At 38.9% G+C, this 21,919-nt stretch overlaps 1 protein-coding gene across 1 annotated transcript in view; it reads right to left on the reverse strand.

Moving 5' to 3' along the window:
* Window positions 1-21,919, reverse strand: part of khdrbs3 (KH domain containing, RNA binding, signal transduction associated 3) — a 163,920-nt gene that overhangs the window by 85,637 nt on the left and 56,364 nt on the right. Inside the window, exon 2 of the mRNA XM_085346727.1 lies at window positions 5,946-6,064. Within this exon, the coding sequence (XP_085202853.1) occupies window positions 5,946-6,064 (119 nt within the window). The remainder of the gene's footprint in view (window positions 1-5,945; window positions 6,065-21,919) is intronic.

Genomic DNA, 21,919 nt, shown 5'->3' on the forward strand with positions numbered 1-21,919 from the left:
CTGTGTCTTCTATACTGTTTGTTTGTATATGTGTCTTTCTTGCTGCTGTTACACCCAAATTTCCCCTTGTGGGACAATTAAAGGATTATTCTATTCTATTCTACAAGCATCAATCATCACAAAAACTCTGACAAAATGAATTGTCAGGTGAAGAATATTCAATTCAAAATTATCTACGCAAACAAAGCGCGCGCCCCCTCGAAAGGAATCGAGTTTACAAAAGGATGATGAAAGCAGACAGCGGCACCAGGGCAAACAGAGGGTGTCAGGAAATGTTGTAAATGTGCTGAGTTTAACCGATGTCCTGAGCATCCATCATTTCCACCTGGATGGAGCTTTGATCATTGAGCTGTGCCGTCTCCTGAACAATGATTTGCAGAGCCAGATCACACAGTTGACATCTTTGCGCATTACCAAAGCTTTTATGCACCCTTTCCTTCCTCCTGACAGGTTGTGTATCGGACACGACGTCCGGGATGTTTGTGCAGATATCTCAGTCCTCTGGCTACCAACTGTGTGTACCCACCGATGGGTAAAAACGCTTGAACAAGCAGAAAAGAGTATTTTCTGATCAGGAACAAAGCGTTGCTGTGTATACTGTGTACAAGTGTAGCGTAGAAGCCCTATCAAATGTGCATACATGGGCATCAGGCAGAAAGCAAAAAGAAGCTAATTTACAGGGAGAGAAAATCAGACGGGCTGTGAAACAGAAATGAATGCAGACATAAATTTACTCTGCTGGCAGAGCAATTGAGGCTCAGTGGAATAAGGGACACAATTAGAGAGAAGCTGGCTTTCTGCTGAGCTGAGAGGACAAATGCCCTTCTTCATTTAGATACAGTGTTTTCTACAGAGGACAGTTTAAATAGAGACAGAATCTACTCAAAGAGAAACGTGTCAGGGTGCTCTTCGTTTGAATTCAGATCCTACACACTGTCTCATTAGTCTGCGCTAACCACACAGTCTACACCTGAAGAAATCCCCCCACCAGCATCCTCTTCAAGACCACATTACACTAATTAGACAAATTAACGTTGTATTTTGTATCCAATCACTGCATTGGATCTTTTTGTTGCAACAAACAAAAAAAAGCACAAAAACAGAATATATAAGGCTCATCAGCAGGAAACCAAATTCTGAAATAGTTATTTTGATCATCATTTTAGAGGAAACAATATTCTCTGTTTTTTGGAGGGTTTTGTTGCTCTTTCTATGAGTGCAGAGCCATAGTTTAATGAAGGAGCTGCAGAAAGGGTGAGAAATGGCAGACAGTGATGGGGGAAAAGATATTTAGGGCCTCGGGCATTTATATAAAAATGGCTTTAAATGCCAAAGCATTTAGTTTCCAAAAATAATTGGTCAAGTTTGAGGCCAAGCATGGGTATTGAAGATTAACACTGACACAGCTAAAAGCATAAGGTGTGGATTATCAAGTGGGCGAATTGGCAAACCTTTCTAGGTTCTGTGGTAACACTTCACTTTGGTCATTTTTTATGATATAATATATACAGTACCACTAAAACACATCATGTAGTTAGCTTCAAAAGGAACTCAAGTTGGGTAGCTAAATATGAGAAATTATAGAGTACTGTGCAAATCTCAGTGGACCTCAACATTATATCAAATATTTACTATATATTCTAACATACTTGTAAGAATTGCACAAACTCTGTTAATTGCCTTCTAAGCTGTAATTGTATTTATGTTTGCAGTGTTTCAAAAAATTGTTGCACCTATTTCCTGTTTTTCAGTAAAATATAAAAGAAATGAATGATGGTCCAAGTCTTTTTACATTTATATACTATTCTTTAAAAAACTGATAAATAAAAATGTAGCACTCCAGCTAATAAAGCCATGGTTATACGTATCACTGAAGGAGTCAAGAAGTAGTGTTTGGTACTCAAGCTAACCAGCTAACTAAGTTAGGCCATAGAGGGAAATCAGAAGAATACTAACACATATCACCTCATTTATTCTCTGGACATTTTGGGGAGTTTGGAGGGTTTTGTGACCTCCTCTCTATCCTTAATGATGAGTTCATATATATATATAATCTGATGCCTACGTAGACGTTTTTTTCCTATAATCTGGCCTTAACAATGTCAGAAATCCTCACTTCAGAAGAAGTAGAAGAAGAAGTAATGAGTTAGCAGGAGGGTGGCCCTTGAGCTAAAGCAGCTTGTATTAGACAGTGAATGAACTAAAGTGTTGCACCAAGATGAAAAATATAAAGAGGAATAATTTGTAAGTGCTAATAAAATTAACATGCTAATAAAGCTATTCTAATAGGTCTCAAGGATAAAAAATGGGCAAACAATATTTCACTTGCCAGTAGAGATATTATAATACCAGTAAACAGTTTTGCATGTATGGTCTCTGAAAGCTTTCAGATGAAATCATTTTCATGGTGCATTCTGGGTTTTCCAAAAAACAAAAGCAAAATGTTTCTGCCATGATGTGTTCAATATTGACAAGCAATGCTTATGTTTCTTAAAGCTAGGTTAAAGCCAGCTGTGCTCAAGTGGTGCATGCACATTCCTAAATTGTGTTGCCTTCATCATATAACCCCACAGTAAACCTGTTTTAATGTAAAAGTGTGGCAGGACGAGATCTTTAAAGAGGAGCAGAGCAGCTCATTTTTGCCCCATGGCTATGCAGCAGCTTAATCCAGTCATGTTACACTAATGTTACAGACAATATAGTGACATGATGTAATGGCATGTGTTTGGAGCTATTTTAAGTTTGTGGCTGTTTAAACAGGGATCATGCAGATTTGCTTTGTACCGGTTTGATTAAAGCCAGTAAATGTCACAGAGAAGTCTTAATCCCGTTATTTGAACACATCATGAGGCAGTCGGTACATCTGCACACATCTCCTCATATGGACCGTACTCCACATATATAAGTCTATACTGAGCAAATAGCTGTAATCCCTGCTGTTTATCAGATATCAAAATCTGTCTGACTTCCAGTGTGATTGATGCTTTGGGGTTTGGCTAATGCTTCCGTTATCAGGAAGGATTATATGACTTATGAAAACCTGCCCGGGCTTCTGTAGCCGCTTCATGTCATTAGACTGTGTGAGAGGATTGTGCTGCTGCTTTCTGTAATCACCAAAAAAACAACCTGATGTATTTAATCACAGGTTGTCACTTGCTGCTCTGTTGTGCTGTTACTTGAATGAAAAATAATAATAAGATGCAAATACACAGACCCCTCCCTGCCAAAAAAAAAAAAAAAAGTTAATTGTTGTATTTTGGCCCAGCTTGTTTTCCCAAACCAAAAAATTGTGGATGATTAGAAAGAATAGGGGACACAGGAAGAGAAAGGATGTCTGATTAATCATGCTTAACTTGAAGGGGGCGGGAGTGGTGGTGAGCACATCTGAGCTCTTTTCATCATTTGCTGAATGTATTACTGCAAGTCTGGCGAAAGGTGTGCGCACAGAGAGCCAGTGCCGAGTGATTATGCTGAGGACAGCAGGACAGGAGCGACAGCAGAAGGATAAATCACAGCTCCCAGCCCAGAGAAACGCCACAGTCTGAACTGGAAATAAACCGGTGGGACTCCTTACGCCTCACTAATGACCTGTGGTGCTTTGTGCCAAAAGAGAGCTTTCTAGGAGAAGGCCTACAGAACCAAGAAGGGTACAGATGAGCTCTGATAGCGCATGGACGTTCAAAAGGTAGAATATTTTTAGTTCCTGGGTAGGCGTGACATTATGTGTCATAGTGATTTATGTCGACAAGGGTTCGATTAAACGTAAAAGACAGCTAACTTAACAGTACTGCCATGTTCACAACACCCCGCACCACATAGTGGATCCCTTTGTAAGCGTCATTCTTTCCAGTATTTTAGAAATTCTAAATAATTCATCAGTGTTGGGTATTAAAAATCACTGCTGACACACGGCTCTATCTCAGCCTAGAATTTGCTGCATGGTGTCCTTGCCTGCTTCATTTTGATAAAAAGCCGTGTTTGCAGACGATGGATTTAACCTCTCTGCACGTGCTCCTAAATGGCCATTTGGAAAATGGCAGTGCCACTTCAATGCCAGAAGCCAAAAGGTGATGCTCGCAGCTCAGGAGAAAAGCCATTCAAGTCAGACAGATCACTCTTGCCACTGCTACCTGTCAGATAGAACAAATTGAATTTGTCTTCCTCCGGTGGCTTGTAGGAGCTCTAAACAGCATATTAGTGGCTCTACTTATCAAAGTTGTCAAAGCAAATCTGTTTAGCTGTGAACCTGGGAGACTCAGATCAGTCTCAGATAGCATTACACACATATATATATGTCGTACACAGGCAGCGCTAATTGAGATTATTTTATTTAGCTGAATTACTTTGAGGTTTACAACAGAGTGCATCTTAACCTTACCGGATGACGAATGTATCGTCTTTCCACAGTACAGACAAAGACCTTTATATGGAAATCTAAGCTAAATGTGGTTTTACTTTTTAAACACTTTGAGTTCATTTGACTATTATTTAAACAGATTTTTAAAAACATGAATGAACATGAAATGTGCTTTAAACAGCTGCAATGTCTCAAAGGCTTTAGCTAGCAAAATGTTAGCATTACATGCATTATTATCTATAGAATACAACTATGGAGACTGCATTAATGTAACATACAGTACGTATTGATAAATTAGATTTGACTCTATTTGAATTCCTGGTGTATGCCTATACAATTCACAAAATGCATCTATCTATAGTTTGTCAAGGTTCAGCAGGGGATTCAGTCCTTAAAAATATATGAAATCCATTTTAAGCCTCAGACAAATTCATTAAATAAAAATTAAAGAAAGAAAAGATGGAGCAAACTGATTTTTAAAGTTTTAAAAAGATGTTACGAGGGACCATTTTTTTTGCATTTTTTTGTAAAAATTTCTAGTTTATAATATTTCATTAAAAAGTACATAAAGTGTTAACTCCTGTTTGATCTACAGTCTTTCACAAATACAAACTAAGTGCTACGTGTGAAATAATAACAATAATAAAGCATGGTGATGTTTATATGCTGAAATGTCACTCTGAGTCTGGTGTTGAGATTGATGAAACCAAACCTAGAGGTTTGTTGGTTCAGCTTTGTCCTCTCCAGTGGTATACTGAAGGTTGCCGCTATCCTTCCCGTGGGGGCTGAGATGAAAACTTGAGCGATGTCCCCCAACTAGGAGCAGCCCTCTCACTTTTACACCAAGCCTCCTCATCACGCTCCCAGTGGGAAATCCCTGTCACGCATCGAGCTTGTGGCTCCAGTAAATGCAGCTGTCGATGAAGGCTCCTGCTAGCGGGTGAGGCTGAAGTGCTCTCAAATGTGCCAACAGTATTATCACTCAAAACGGCTTTACATGGAGGTCATTGTGAAGCCGATCGTCCTGGACTCTATATTTGTGACTTATGGGCCACATTGCAATCACGTTCTCCCCATACAAGCGATAAATTGTCATGAGAAAAACAGCTTCTAGAGCTTGTAAAAGACCCAGAATCTCCCATGTTTCACAAGGAATCGTTTGACATTCAATAAAATGAAATCCACTGCGAGGTTATTCGTTGACAAATTAATATACAGATGCATCACAGCGCCACTGACCAAGGTCAACACAAAGGAGAGTTTGGTGCTGGAGAGAGGAACAATTAGAATTAAAGTTACACATTTCAAAAGCTTAAACAGTTCTTTAGACAGAAAGTAACCTCCCTAACATCGTCCTACCCCAGTTCTGTCATCCGACTCTCTGCCTGAACACCATCTACCGGATATGCTACATCTAATAACATAAAGCATCAACAAAAAGTGTCAAGTGGCTGTTGGAAGGAATTTAAATCAAAAGTAGAGCCACTGTAGTTGACTTCATTATCTATAAATAACGCAATCTAAAATTCTCTATCTGTGCACATCACATTCTTGGAGAAATCTCTGGTGGTGATACCATAGCACTTACTTTAGGAAACTGCTTGACTGGTATTAAAACTTTCTGGCCCAGTTTCATGTTCTTGTTGATGACGACATCGATGAACTTCTCCTCCTCCTTCCCCTCGTCTTTCTGAATTTTTTCAATCTCTGGAAAGAAGCAAGAAAAAAAAAAGATGAGCTTGTGTTGAAAAGCATGAACTTACAGGTCTGGAGCAGCAGAGAAGTACTAGTGCAAAAAATACATATCTTCACTGAAAGAATAATTGAAGTTTCTTTTATTTTGGGATGCACTGTTTTCAGCACAAGAACAAGATGAGAGTACATCAGTATACGATAGCGGTTAGCCTTGCCTGTCATAATGCCTGGAAACTGCTACACTGGCTACTTGTGTCACACAGTAATGAACACAAAACTCGCTTCTGGTAAAAGCTTTTTCTTCAAAGTCCTGAACTGTTCAACCTCAAGTGAATGCTGCTTCTCAAATTGCTGAGAAAATGTCAAAAGGCTCCTTAAAGTTTTTCAATTTGACACATTAGGATTGTGTCTTTTGTTCAAAACCCAGCTACAGCACATTTACAAAACACACAAACACAGAGTAAATTGTTACTAAAAAGCAAATATTTAGGTTTTTTCTCCTCTGCAAGAACCTCAAACAATTTTACAAGTAAAGCTTTGTTTAAAGGAGTGTTTTTCATGATTTTCTCCAACTTTTCTAATACACAGTAAAAGCTATAACTATCAAACTGTAAACTATAAAATTCCACATTGCAACCTAAAATTGGGCATAAATGAAACATGAAAGAATATGGAAATCTGGTGCAGTATATTAAATCTTTTTGCGTCACTGAGAAGTCATTTAGTGTCGTTCTGAAAAAATAATGTTTTAACGAGCTCAAACAAAACAAGTGTTTTAAAGGTTGGAGATGATCCAATGGAAACTAAACCCCTGACCCTATTACCTCGAAGCCTTGCATACTAAAACGGTATTTTATTATGTTTACTCATGTGATTAAGCAGAATTGGCTGAAATCTGTGTCTTTCAGAAGCTGTAAAAACTTGAGATTTTAAGATATATTTATGCAATGTGTGATTTTGTGAACATTTATGGCATCATTGTGATGCCATAGGGCTGACATAGAGTGCGTTTAATAAAATGTGTTTTACAGCTCTCCCCATGGTTTCTTGAATTTTTTTTCAAGGTCAATTTTGACCTTGGGCGCTAACAATGAAGGTAAAGGTCAAATGCTTAACCAACCTAGGTACTCATGTCCCCCAAGACCTAGTATATTGTTGTGAAGTTTGACTAAGATCCATGAAAATTGTGGGTAATATAAAGTTTTGACCTTGACCCGATTTTCACCTAAATTAAATCAGCTCGAGCTGTTATTGGTTTCCACCATCACACAAAATGTGAAAACGATATCTTGAAAACTGTGGGTGCTAGACTGGTAGCAAAGACAGACAGCACCGATTACATACCCCCTCACTTCAGGGGGAGAACAAAATAAACACAACTGAACCAGTGACAGCAGTACAGTATGTTCTGAGTCAGTTTTAAGTACTGACCTACTTTAAATTACTTCTGAAAACACATTTTTTACAGTCTTATTTTTTCATGTGCTTTTATTATATGTGATCTTTATCTTAGATTTCTTTTTTATTGCCTGCTTATAATTATTTCCCATTGATATATTGTTATTGTATTATTCTTTCTGCTTTCTGGCTTTTGTTCTTTTACTGGTATTCATAATTTCTCTTGCTATTTTATGTTTTCCATTGCGTATCCTTGTTTCTTGTTACTTCTTGAACACTTGCTAAGCCAAAGGTTGCTGGTTTGTTTCCAGTAGGAAAGGGCATCTGGTATAAACCTCTGTCTAATTGAACATGCAGCGTAATCCCTTGTGGCGAGGGAGCAGCTGAATGTACCTGATTTTTTCAGGTGGTGACTGTTTCCACTAATAACTTCACCTGTGAGTCTGAATGAAATTAAACCCTCACTAACTAGTTCTTTCTACTGTTTCCTTGCAGTCTGTATTTACGCATTAAAATGCCAATAAAGGTTTCCAGTCACGTGAAGAAAAGCAATTTCTTCACCTGCTCTTATCCACTGTTGCTTTGTTTTGTTGTGAGAGTGCAAATGAATGCAGAAGAAACTCAAATGAAAGCTGTCTGTATGCAGGAAAACTGCTCCGTCTGCCACAATCTTCTAATCATATCATTTCTTGTAAACTTTGCTGCAGGGTGACAGCAGCCATCCACCTTTCTCATTCTGGCAGAGAAAGCTGCAGCATGAAGGGTGAGTCAAAAAGGGGGCGCTCATTTAGCTCCTAAATATTTTTGCATATTGAAATTGTTAATACAAAAAAAAGTGCTCAAAAGAATGAGCACCTCTATGAGAGCAGAAGCTTTGGCAGGTGTATGTTAACACAACACCACAATCATGCCAGGAGCAGCTGTCCCAGTAAATTTACCCCAAACTCAGACCATTCGGTGATAAAGAAACAAGAGATCCAAATGTCTGGCTCTGAAGGCCTCAGTTACAATGTTAAATGTTAAAGTTGCAGACGGTACAATTAGAAGAAGGCTGAACAAGTACAGCTTGTTTGGAAATGTTGCCTGGAGCAAGGCTCCAACAAAGCATCTGAACAACTCGCAAGACTTTTGGTTACAAGACGAGACCAATGTTTGGCCATAGTACACATCACCACGTTTGGTAAGAACCCCGACACAGCATATAAGCACTATCACATCAAACCAACTATCCAGAATGCTGTTGGTGATTTGGGCTTGAAGTCACTGAATTGACCATAACATGCTTGGTTTGTTTGGTAAATCTCACTGATCATAATCTGTCAACAATAAAATTATTGCTTAATTAAATTATGACATTTGTTTGTGTAATACAAATTAGAGGCTCCATGGTGTAATGGATGACACATTTGCTTATCTTACCTCACTGTGACTCCTGTGATGCATGTGTCACATGAATTTAAGGTGAATGAATTACTAAATTACCAATAAACAGTATATAGTATATATAACAAGTGATATTCAAAATTCATTATTACCATGATTATAAAAAAAATAAATTGAGATGCTATTGGGACTCTCTCTGTGGGGACACAGATCTTTTCTAAGCCTGGAAATGGGAAAGAAAATGACCCTCATCAGTATATTTTTACTGTCAAACTCTTAGTTCCCTTCAGTATCACCCATCTCACCTATTGGCTGAGTCACAGCCATCATTAATACTTTCTAATTTGAGCAGAGACACCGATTTACTTGAGCACACACGACATGCGCTGCAGTCTCTTTCATGTTCCTGTGGAAAAAAATGAAAGGGAGGACACTGGCACTTGCACCTCCAGGCTACCAAAAATACTGGCTGTCACGCCTCTTCTTTCGGGAGAGGGAGACTTTGATGTATTTGGAGATGTAACCTTGAACATTTAATCAGATGGATAACATCTGTGTTTCAGCGGCAGGAAAATGGTTTTGCAGAGAGGTGCAGGAGGGGTCCGCGACAAAAGACTCGGGGCTAAAAGCCCAACAGGAGGAAAGGGTGAGGGAGAAGGTGAACTCCATCACAGATTTATGTCTCCCGCACAAAATGATTTTCCAACAGGACAAAAAAACATTAGATAAAACCAGAACAATCAACCTTTGTTTTTTTGAGTCGAGGTTTACGAAGACGACTTGAGAATCTGATCTGACAGTGATTAGATGAAGGCAAAACAAGGTCTGTTTCTGTTTCTATAAAGTTGAACACACTCTGGTTTAACACATCACATGAGCAGATGCACCACATACCCGTTTTTCAATTACAAGAGCTGACCATATCAGCTCTGCAAACTAGAAACTGCGAGCCAATTGTAATTTCCCAACAAAGCTCTGCAGCATTACATTAGCAGAATGTAATTAAAACCTTTGATACGAGTTTTAACGGGGATAAAAGAAGTATCAGCGAGATGGAGATATCTTTAAGCTTTGGTTTATCCCAAAGGGGGCACGGAGTTAATGTTTTTCTGAGAAAAAAGACAACATTAATATTAATGCATCACCTAGCAACATGCCAAGACATAGTTTCCTCCTTTCACCAGGCTTTACGTTGGGAGACAGTAAGTGAGACTGTGATTCAACTGCATCCCCCCCTCAAGCTTACAGCACAAGAAAACGCTGTATTTCAAGTCCAAATGAGCCCCAACAGGGCAGTGCAATCAATCAGCAGGTGTAATAGGCAGCCAAAACAGCAGTTTCAAATGAGCTCACCCTCTAAACATGGCATCAGAATCAGCTAGTGCAAATTAACCAACCACAGTTTCCTTCAAAATCCTGTTTGCGGCACAGAAATGTAGAAAATGTGGAACTGAGAAGCTCCTCCACCTCAGAGTCCTGCTCACACCAAAGAGATGAAACATGCATCACTGACACATGCACTGTGTGCCTGTTGTTTTCTTTTTTCTTTCCTACCAGCTCTATCAGATTCCTCTGTTCCAACTCAATTTGCTTGTCTATGCACGAGGCACGACAAAAACCTCTATTGAATTTTCACCTAGGGCTGCTCGATTATGGCAAAAATGATAATCATGATTATTTTCACTGAAACTGAGATCTCGATTATTTGACGATATTTATTTAACAATAACAATGTATTGAATAATGACTTTAAAGATTGTCAAAAAATAATATAAAATAGTGTGCAAATACTGATAACAGTGCAAATGTTTGCAATATAAAAAATAAATGAAAAATGTAAACATCTATGTTTAGTGAAATTTGCAGTGTTGCTCTGTGGTGCAGCTACGACACTGTAGCAAAGTTTACACACTATGTCTACTTGATCCACGTCTGACTCCGCGAACCCATAATGTTTCCACACCACTGAAGTTTTTTTTACCTCTCTTTTCAACCAGCAGTCACTCTCCTCTCCAAATAACTTCTGCTTAGCTTTCCGAGCTTCCCTCGGGTCCTCTTAATCAGCGGTCCCCAACCCCCGGGCCTCGGACCGGTACCGGCCCGTGAGTCGTTTGGTACCGGGCCACGAGAGTTGAGGCTCAGGTGTGAAATGTATAGTTTTCAGGGTTTTTATCTGTTTTCAGCGTTATTTTGTTTTTTATCGTTTACTCGGTTTTCCTGGGTCTTTTCACGTGTGTTATGAATAAATTTTCTTTTTTTCGGTACCGCTACTAGTTTTATTTTGTTGTATTTATCAGCGACACCTTAAAGGCCGGTCCATGAAAATATTGTCGGGCATAAACCGGTCCGTGGCGCAAGAAAGGTTGGGGACCGCTGCTCTTAATTGTTGTGACACGTGTTCGAAATGCAGAGAGGTGCGCTCGAATTGCCACACGGAACAGCACGAGAATAAAGCATGAGGAAGGGGCTAATAATCGGCTCAGTCATTTTTAATGATCGTTGAAAGCCCAGATCGTAATCATGATTAAAATTCGATTAATTGAGCAGCCCTATTTTCACCCCAACTTCTTGCATCTGAAATTGGTAAATGGTAAATGGCCTGTATTTGTATAGCGCTTTTTCTAGTCCCTAAGGACCCCAAAGTGCTTTACACAACCAGTCATCCACCCATTCACACACCCACTGGTGATGGCAAGCTACATTGTAGCCACAGCCACCCTGGGGCGCACTGACAGAGGCGAGGCTGCCGGACACTGGCACCACCACTCTGACTACCACCAGTAGGCAACGGGTGAAGTGTCTTGCCCAAGGACACAACAACCGAGACTGTTCAAGCTCGAACCGGCAACCTTCCGATTATAAGGCGAACTCCCAACTCTTGAGCCACGATCGCCCCTTGTTTAAGGTACGCTCTCAGAAACAGGGGTACAGTAAGAGTCTCCCTGCAAATAAAACCTACATAAATGTACCATCTCAGGCTAATTTTCTGGACCAAAAAGGTTCCCAAACTATTAAAAGTTACACCTGTAGACAGTGTTTCCTGATACTGCAACAAGAGACTAATTTTACTTTAAGTTTTTAAAGATTTTATTATTGTCTAACCCTCGTTCACAGCATGTCTTTTGTCTTGCCTCCTTCCTCTCAACCCCAACCAAACAATGTTAAGAAGACTTGACCTCTGACTTGACCTTGAGGTCGAGGTCACTAAGGCTACGTCCACACGTACACGGGTATTTTTGAAAACGGAGATTTTCCGTTTTCGTTTTAAAAAATAATCCCGTCCACACGTAAACGTAGAAATGAAGGAAAACGCTGCTAGGAACATGCCAAAGCAGCAGGTGGCGCTATATTCTTAACCATGTAGAAATGTTGGCCAATCAGAAGTCTAGAAGCCCCGTTGGGAAATAGTAAACAAGGATGGGGCACAGAAGCAGAACCGAGTCGTATGTGTGGAAGGACAGTAACTGTGTGTATATGTAAGCATTTAAACACTGCAGAGAGTAGAATTAACAGAAACAGTATTGTAGAAATTCATTTCACCGAAATAATAACGTGGCGCACAGTGTGACGTCAAAAAAGGCGCACACCTTTGACGCTGCGTTTTCTGCGTTTTTCTCGTCCACACGTAAATGCAAAAACTGAGTTTTCAAAAATATCCACCCTGGCCGGAGTTTTTAAAAATCTCAGTTTTCAGTGACCGAAAACGCCGTTTACGTGTGGACGAAAGGCGCAAACGCATAGAACAATCTGCGTTTTCAAAAATACCTGGGTATGTGTGGACGTAGCCTAAGATTCAACCTTGTTTGAGATTTTTAAAAGAAACACCTATGGTATCGATGTGAAACTCCTACGGCACTTCACATTCACAAGCTTGGGTGTCAGGGTGGCTCACCTGCCCGGCAGGTAGACAACACCATCAGCCTTTTACAGCTGAGGTATAAAAAACCTACAAGGCTACAAATCAGGGCTGGGCAATTAATCAAATTTTGTATCCAAAGAATTTTGAAAAATAGTCATTTGCATAAGCATTTTTTATTTTTTTTGCATTTATAAGAGATAGAAATGTTTCTTATAAATCAGCTGCACCCCATTTCCTTTAGATTAGTACACCTGATTTATACCTACGCACTGTTTAGTTCAGTCCTAATAAAGATCTCTAAAAGACAGCCTTCTGTCAAATAGATCAATCTATAGGAAACATAACTCCCAAGGTGAACCTGAAAAAGGATCTGTCCTTGTCTCCAGGTATAAGGGTGCAATGACTGTAGCCTTGTACCCCTAAAGGTACAATGAGGTACTTTATTTCCTGACAGTGTAGCATCAGAAGTCTTTACTCTTGTTACACTGGCTGTGCTTTATGTGAATCTCTCATTCAACAGAAGACGGCGACTCGTGAAGAAATTCAGTGGGTTGATAGAGCTTTTGAAGCCAATGTGTGTCAGTTGCTCCAAGACCCAAATGGAATAAATTAATGAAACATTGAATTTTGAAGATTTCCTTAAAACATCTTGAGGAGCCACTTGGCCTACATATTGTTGAATATGTATGTACATCCTGTTCCCCTGATGAGGGCTGTTGCTGCTTAAACATGTTGATTTTTTCATTATTGCTGAAGAGCAGCTAAATCTTTTTTTCAATATATTTGCTTCCACGGTTATGTGAAAACGTAAGAAGTGGAAATCTTTCACTCTATTTCATTATTACTAGATCGAAACAGTGCCTACGCATGAAGGTTATATACTCATATGATATAAAGCGTTATTTATAGTTCTAATTTCACAGATACATTGGAAAATGTATCTGTGAACCTACATTTAATAAAACCACCAACATTTTTAAATTATAATCTGGTGTTCTAGATTAGATGCCAATGATTAGAACCTCCTTAAAAGCCGCAGCGTGCAACATGGGTTTAATAAGCATTAGTAGGATACCATCATCTGATGAACGCAGGCCGCACAGCTGATAATAACTACTGAACTGAGGCCATGACATGGAGCCGTTACTCTTCCACTATTTGTTTTTTATGCTACATCCCTGTTGGCTTGGTCACAATAACCGCCATATATAACATCATACAAACTGCTTATGCTCCCATTACTCAACTAGACTTTGCTTCTTTCTTTGTTAGTCGTTGGAGCCAGCTAAAGATATCGTCATAATCCTGGTCCTCTGGCACAGCCTAAAATCTCTCTCTAAGAAGTGACAAGAGGAACATGTTTTATTTAAACCTGGTGCTCATCTTTGCTGAAGTGTTTGGTGTCAAGAGCGAAAGATCTCTGGTGGCTTCATATAAGCCTGGCAAGAGATTTAAAAGGATCTCCAAATCATTTCAGCTGAAGAGTTTCACTGTACAATCTTCTACATGTAGAAGACTGCTGCTAATTTGACCAGGACAAATCACCAACAACAATAACTGTTATCTGTGGCACTCCTTTGTGTTTCTAGTTTCTTGCTTCTTCTTTCTTTCAGTGTCCCCCATCTCTGTCTTCTTTTTTCCCGGAGTTTCTTCTTTTAGTTCCTTCCTACTTTATATTCAAGGTAAATTTTCTCTTATGTTTTAGTGTTGTCCTTTCCAGCCTTTGTTCATTTTCCCCTCTTTTCCAATATTTTTCCAGCCTTCATTGCTTCTACCTTTTCCAACTCATTCAGTCTTTTATCAGTCCATCTCTTTGCCCTCTTCATGCAGGAGTTCCTGTTTTGTTTGACCGAGCCTTTGGCTTCACTTTTTTAGTTATCGGGTTAAATAAAGGTTTATTTTCTGTTTTCAAGGCCTCCCTCGTGTGTTGGCATTTGGATACAAAAAAGTCTCAATAAACCCCCAAAATTTAATCATGTGTTCTGAACAAAGAAACACAAGGATCTAATCTTCACAGTAACACAGGAATCAGAGTGACAGAGGGCCAATCCAGACAGACACTATGAAGACTCAGACATAAGAAGACATGGTAAAGGTTGAAACCCCAACACATAAGTGTAGTAAACAAGAATCATGGTCCAAGAATGGTCCTACATTTACAGCTAGTATATATGTGTACACAGAGAAGGCTTTTGTTCTTCAGCGATAAGAAAAAGCAACAAGTTTCAGCAGCAATAATCCCCATGAGGGGAACATGATATCCATATTTAGTAATGTTTAGGCCAAGTGGCTCCTTCAGAGCTCACAGAGCAGAATGTCAGAGTGAAGCATAACTTAAGAAAAAACTTCAAAACTCAATATTTTATTCATTCAATCCATATGGGTCTCTGTTCAGCTGAGACATAATATTGGCATAAAAACAGTTGAATTCTTTTCATTTTCCACACAACTTCACAAGTCAAGAGTGTTGCTGAATGGTGTGCACAGAACTTGGCAATTAACTTGAAGAGTACAAAACAAGAAAAATTAAAACAGAGTTAAAAGAAACTGAAAAAGCACAACAGCACCTCTCTTCTCCATGTGCGTCTGCTCTTCCCTGAGCCCCTTCGTGTTTGGGAGTTTTTTGTTTTTTTTTAAAGTTTCTCTTGCATCAAATGTGTCAACTTTCCAACCTATGCACACATGAAAATATATTTACAATCTATAAAATATGTCAGCCTGAGTGACGTCGTCCCACGACGGGACACCGCCCCAGCTGTCTGCTTTCCTATTAGAAATGGAATCACTTAAAAGCAGCTCTGTGATTTAGGTCTTCCCATTTAAAATTCATAAGCTGGGTAGATTTTGTGGGATTATGCATGACTTCAGCTGCATGCTACAGAGTCAAGTTAGGGACGGAAGCAACTGGGTCATTAAGTCTAACAATTTCAGAGCTATGGCATAAATACACTATGTTCACACTGGGTGTACAACCCGATATCACGCATCTATTACACGCAAAGCTGGTCCACAGTGTCCATTTCACGATTTGCTTCTAAAAAACATGAAATATACACACATACAGAAATTGCAGTAAGTTGCAGTAACAGCAGAGGGAGATTTTATTTCGAACCAACATGAAAATAATCATGAGGAAGTGTTTAAACAGACATTATTAATAAATTAACATGTATATACATATTAGCTGCTCAGCTTAATCGTTTCTGGTGATTAAGGACCCTGGAATGCACTTCATACGTTTTTTGTTTGTTACAGACTTCGTGGCTTTAAATATATTACCTCCACCTGCTGTTAATCCAACTTCAGCATGCGTGCCCTATTCACGTGTTTTTAGAAGCAAAGCATGAAATGGTCACGGTGGACCGGTGTGTCTATTACACGTTTTGCCGTGATACTGGGTTGGGGTGAACCCACATTGTCAGTAGACAATGACAACCAGGAGGATCATCAAAGTGAGTCACATGCTGTGACTCACTTTGATCTGCAGTGCAAACACTACAGGTAACTGTTTGTTTCTATGACTCTTTCTGTTATCTTTTATTTGAGCAAATCTTCCTCCAAAAAGCGACCCAGTGGGTTGATTATTTAAGCAACCCTGTGCACTCAGAGCTGTGATGTTTGGGCCCCAGCTCAAAAAGTCACAGCTCTGGAAACTGACTGAAGAAATTAAGAAGAGGTTTTTTTAATATTTCAACACACCTGGTAAAATGGTGCCCCTGGTGGTGAAAGTTTTCGTACATTCTGTAGTTTTTAATGACAAAAATTGCCTTTTAAAGCTATAAGCTATATGTACTATAATCAGCAGGTATATAAAGTATAACATTAGTATTATTAAATATGGTAATGGTCTTGAACAGTGTTTTTTCCTTAAACTAAACACCAGATCTGACAGAGAAGATCTAAATTTCATATATATCTATATAGTGAGTCCCTAGTTTATCATGAAGAGCTTGCTACTGGCTTCCTAAATCAGTCAGATTAGCACTCTGTGTCTCATTTATTAGTCCTGCACAACAACAAAACTGTAAAGCAACATTTGGTGATTTGTCATCCAATATTTCTTGACAAACAATGCTCCATTGATCTGATTCACTCATTCTTGTCTAGTTGTTTCACCGTCACCATCCAGCCTGCATGCTTAGCTAGACTAACTGCCCTTGACTACCTTCTTTCTTAATGCTCAGGCATCTCAAATATTCACCCTGTCACTCTCCTCTGACAATCCAGTTTGACAAAATGTTGAGTTGTTCAGTGAATGTTAAAAAGCAGCCGTTCATTTAATCCCATGCTACACTACAACCCACAATTTAAGAGAAACTTTACTTTGTCTTCAATTATCATGGTTTCATTTTTAATAACTGATTACCAATAATACCAAAGTGGTAAGAACCAGTGTTGCTTTAATGTAAATGTGAAAAGAGCACTGGGTCAGCGGTTTTCTAATAAGGCAGTGTGGGTGCTCTTAGTGGCCACACTTCGGTAAACAATATATATGAAGCGAAAGTTCACAGCTAAGAAATATAATGAGCGCTACATCGGCACTGATTCAAGCGCTAATTACCCAAGAGCCCGCAGTGGCTTTGGATGTTCAAGGATATTCAAACCGTTCGTGTCAAAAACTTTGAAAGACTTTGAATTATAGATCTAATGACACCTTTTTGTGGTGCGAACGAAAGCTGCGGATGAGAAAAAAAGGAGCATAGAAAATGAATGAAAGCCCAGCCAGCGTTGTACTTCATAGAGAATGTGCAGCTACACTGCTCTGGGTTCAATTTAGCACAACTGACTGGTGCTTTAGAATTAATCATACATTAAAAAGTGTTTTATGCCACATTTTTTTATGTTACTCGTGGATTTTAGTTTTTTTTATGTTTGTGGTATTTATCTAACTGAGGTGCCGTCAGGGCAACACGCACTTCTTAGCTGTACTAAACAGAGACTGTCAGGAGTTACATGTGCTTGTATGCAATATTAACAGACAAGTCTTTGGTCTCAAATAAAGGGAAAAAACATTATTATGTTTATGTTTTTTCTCTCCAGGCAATGCAGATCACATTCCTAATCGGAGAACGCTGACAAAACTGACACTTTTTCTGTCTTCGTTTGTATTTTATGAGCGTTATTATCATTTGCACTACTTTTCATTTGACTAGAGCACAGACAGGATGTACCTGCATGGAAAGAGCTTATGACTCAAATGCGTTTCCTTCCGTAAATAATTGAATTGAAAATTGCAAGACAGTGGGTTTCTCTTCTGCTCCAGCGAGTGTCTGAAGCAATAAAAACATGTCTTGTCTAAACAGCACAATGGCAGTTTATCGGCAGCTTTCTGCCACTTCCTTTATGCAGCTGATGCTGTATGCAGCTGTCTGCGGCAGACACACTCATTATTTTGTTGTTTTGCAATTACGGGTCAAATGAATGAAATGCTCAAATAGGGGCAAACACATTATTATTCTCATTTTCCAGTTTCCATCCAGCAGAACATGCTAATATAAACTCAATGAAAGGACACGGAGGTCATCCAGAAAGTTGAAATACTCAGAATATAAAGTAAGAATATTCACAAAGGAAGCTTGTTAACAAAACAGAAGCTGTGCGGGAGTTTGAACAGCTCTGCTTCTTCAACTTTAAAGATTTTTTTTCTCTATTCATGCCCGTGTAACGTTTTTTTATTTGTGGTTTGAAGTAGATGGAGCTTCATTGGAAACGCATGTCCATGCACCAAAGGTCAGCGAATGAACTTTGTGTTCAACCATATATATTTAAAGTGAGACACAAGTACGAGTTATGGAACAGACCTGGTTCAGTGATTTCCAAAACAAAGAAATATTTAGCAAACACTGGCTAACCAAGATCGAGAGGTTACTGTTGCTTTTCTAACCAAGAGTAAGGAACATACTGTTCAGAATGGGTTTTTATTAGTTATTATATTTGTAAATGTTTTCTGATTTTTACTTGGTAATTTGCTCATTTATCTGTAAGAAGAAGATAAAAACTAAGGATCTCAATAATTTACTTAAAGTGATTACAGAGTAGCAACATTACAGTGATTATGCTGTATTATAAACCAGTCTTTTAATATGTAAAATTAATAATGTGTAGTTCTTCTGGATGAAAATTGCAATTCACTTAATAGTGATTATCTCCTTTACAATCGGTGCCATTCTGCTCAGAGGCTGAACTTAAAATAAGTGTCTCAGTTTTTCTTTAGTCATACTTAAGAACTACTGAGATTGTTTTTTAATACTGCTGAAGAGCTCCTGTCACGTTGACCATCTGAGGCATGCAGCACTCCTCTCAAGTAAAAATCATTCTGGAGAAATACATGTAGTGAGTCCTGCTATTAGAGAAGCTGGAACTGCTTCCACTTTCTTTTGAACCTTTCTAACAGCATTATTTGACCAATAAAACAACTGTTGATCTTTTTTTTCTTATTAAATAAATGTTTCAGCTCAGCACGACAGCTTTCAAAGCCTTGGTCCTTTTTGGCTGAAACACTCATATTTACCAGTCTCAATAAATTAGAACACCATTTCTTTTCCTTTGTCTGCTCATCCTATAAAAACTGCACAGGGGGACTGAGTGACTGCCGAGAGCATGGTCAGTGCCAGATATGGTTTTGCTCACATAAACTTCATGTGTGCTAACAGTGTGACGGCACACATTTAGCATGAATGATGGTGTCAAAGCTGTGACCCCTGAAAGAGAAACTAACACAGGGTGGAAAAAGAAAAAGAAAAAAAAAAAAGAATGAAACACATCTCGACTCGCTCCTGTCCTGAAATCTCAATTTCACTCTGGCTCCTCCATTGCCTTGACAAGGTCAGGCTGGCAGCAGGAATTCGTTTCGCCCCCTAATCTGGAGATTACATTCTCGGCGGCTGGGCAAGGCCCTCCCCCCTTTCCCTTTCCTGTTTTGCCTCTCTCCTCGCAACCCTGCCAGCCTGGCTCTCTACTGCAGGGTAACGAGCCAAGACCCACTTACAGTGTGGAGATAATGTCCGCGGATTAAGACAGAGAGCCCCTCGAGTGGAGCCTCTTTCATTTCAGTATCTGGCCTGTGAAGCATCATAAATACAGCTAGCCAGTCAGAGACTCCACTCTGTGAATGTCGGTGGAAGTCAAACTCTGTCCTCCTATGAAATGTGTGTAAGCATATGATCCTAATCCGCCAAACTTAGTGGTAATGGCTACGGCATTACACAAACACAAAAGAACATTTCCGCAGCGAAAAATCATGGCAACTTTGGGGACGGTCTTGTCACCCTTGGGGTGAGTCACCGATTTAAAATGGCTGTGTAAGAACATTAAAGTTCCCTGAAGATCCCCTTGGGTGGCAGGGTTGTTCACAGTGCAAGAGTTTGGATTTTCAGGACATTTAACGCAACAAAGAAGCTAGAATTGCTTCAGGCGTCTACCTCGCGTGACAGCACATACTCCAGGCCCGGGTTCTTTGTTTAGCATTAAGATAGTTGCAGGGTGCATTCACCTCGGCACCGATCCATTTACATACTTGCTCACAACGAGATTATCAAAATGTTCTCAACCTGCCAAAAGTTTGCTTTAACAAAACTGCCAGTCTGTGAAGTTATGAGCAGTCACATTAAACAGCCAGGTGTAATAGATGGAGGTTGTCCTGGATAGTTTACAATCCAGGAACTGCTTTGAACAAGCTGGGAAAAATGTAAAAACAAAAACTGCCAAAGTTTGTCATGGTCAGCGCTTTATCTGCATCACAGAAAACAGATACTAGTGATCATAAAAAAATTAAATCTTTAATTGACCCGTTTCTATGACCTTGCCATCAACATAACACACAAGCGCTAAGTGGATTTATGAATTTTATTAAAAGACATATTCTATGACTTGCTGACTGTGCTATACACAGCAGATGTAAGTTCCAAAGCAAATGTATAGAACATTCAGCGATTTGGCCTAAAAACTGCTGAATACAGAACGAGGTTGATCCCCAAACACCCTATATAGGTTAATATTATTCTCCCATACATAATTCAACATATTTCTCATCATAAAATATTCTGTTTTTCACACAATAGATCAGAATTTATGAAACGGTTGAGAAGTTTTCAGAAAGCAGCAAGATAAGCAAGACCATACATTAATCTTACAGTGTACGCATAAAGATATAATCACCAAAAGAAACAAAATTGCTTTTGCTATAGAATATTTAAATAATATGCATGTATAGTTTTTAGATATCTCATAGATGACAGAGCAGCGTACAATGATCAGAAACAGTATCAAGTGTACGTCACAAATACATACAGACCTATCAGAAATTCCACTGGGTTTAATATGGGTTCATCAAAAAAAAGTAACAAACATACAGTCTTTTGGCATCAGGACATAAACGTTTTTTACTTACAATCTATGCCTGTTAGCCTGTAAAGTAACCGTAGCTAAAAACGCTTATCTGCTGTTTCACCCTTTGGGTGGCCAATGATTTGATTTTCAAATTTCATTTTGGTATTAAAAATATTTGAAAAAAACATCAGAACCAAATCAACAATTATTTTTAATTCTAAAAAGAGACAACCTGAATAAATAAATAAAAAGTAAAAAGGTTACCCAAACCTACCATACCACGTGTGAAAATTTGCTCCTAATGTAGGGTTGTATATAGACATTAATAGTGAGTAGGCTATGTAGGTTGAATTGACCTGTTTTTGATGGTGTTTTCAGTTGTTCACAGTGATTGTGATAACAATGTAATAACAGTAACTCTTATTACTGTTTTAACCAAAAGTCAAGTATCTCATTTCTCAAAGTTAGTACTGTTCCTTAAAAACTGCAGAGAGTAATTATAATATCTATATAATCTTGCGTTATTCTTATAACACCCCTATTTTGCTTGCATCATGGATGTGAACAGAGGAAACTATCTATAGTGACATAATACGCTTGCCAGTGGCTTCACACCACTGCACCAATCTATGGGTGCATACACAAATGCAAAAAAATACAGGAAAGCACCAGCAAAGAGCAAATATGTAATGTATGTAGGAAAACACCTAAAGCATACACACCAGTAGAGCAACACTAAATGTAAACAGCAACTTTGTTAACAAGAAAATGCTGCAGGTTACCTTTGTAGAAAATTTATGGCTAACATGCATATACTGTATTCTTTTGAAGCAGTGGCTATGTGTTGACATCAACAAGTAAACAAGAAGCAATTAAACGGATAAAGAGTACATTACAAT

The sequence above is a fragment of the Diplotaxodon limnothrissa genome, linkage group LG22 (genome assembly GCF_057381915.1).
Source record: "Diplotaxodon limnothrissa isolate DT_005_m linkage group LG22, D_limnothrissa_male_GT1.1, whole genome shotgun sequence".
In the NCBI taxonomy this organism is placed as follows: Eukaryota; Metazoa; Chordata; class Actinopteri; order Cichliformes; family Cichlidae; genus Diplotaxodon; species Diplotaxodon limnothrissa.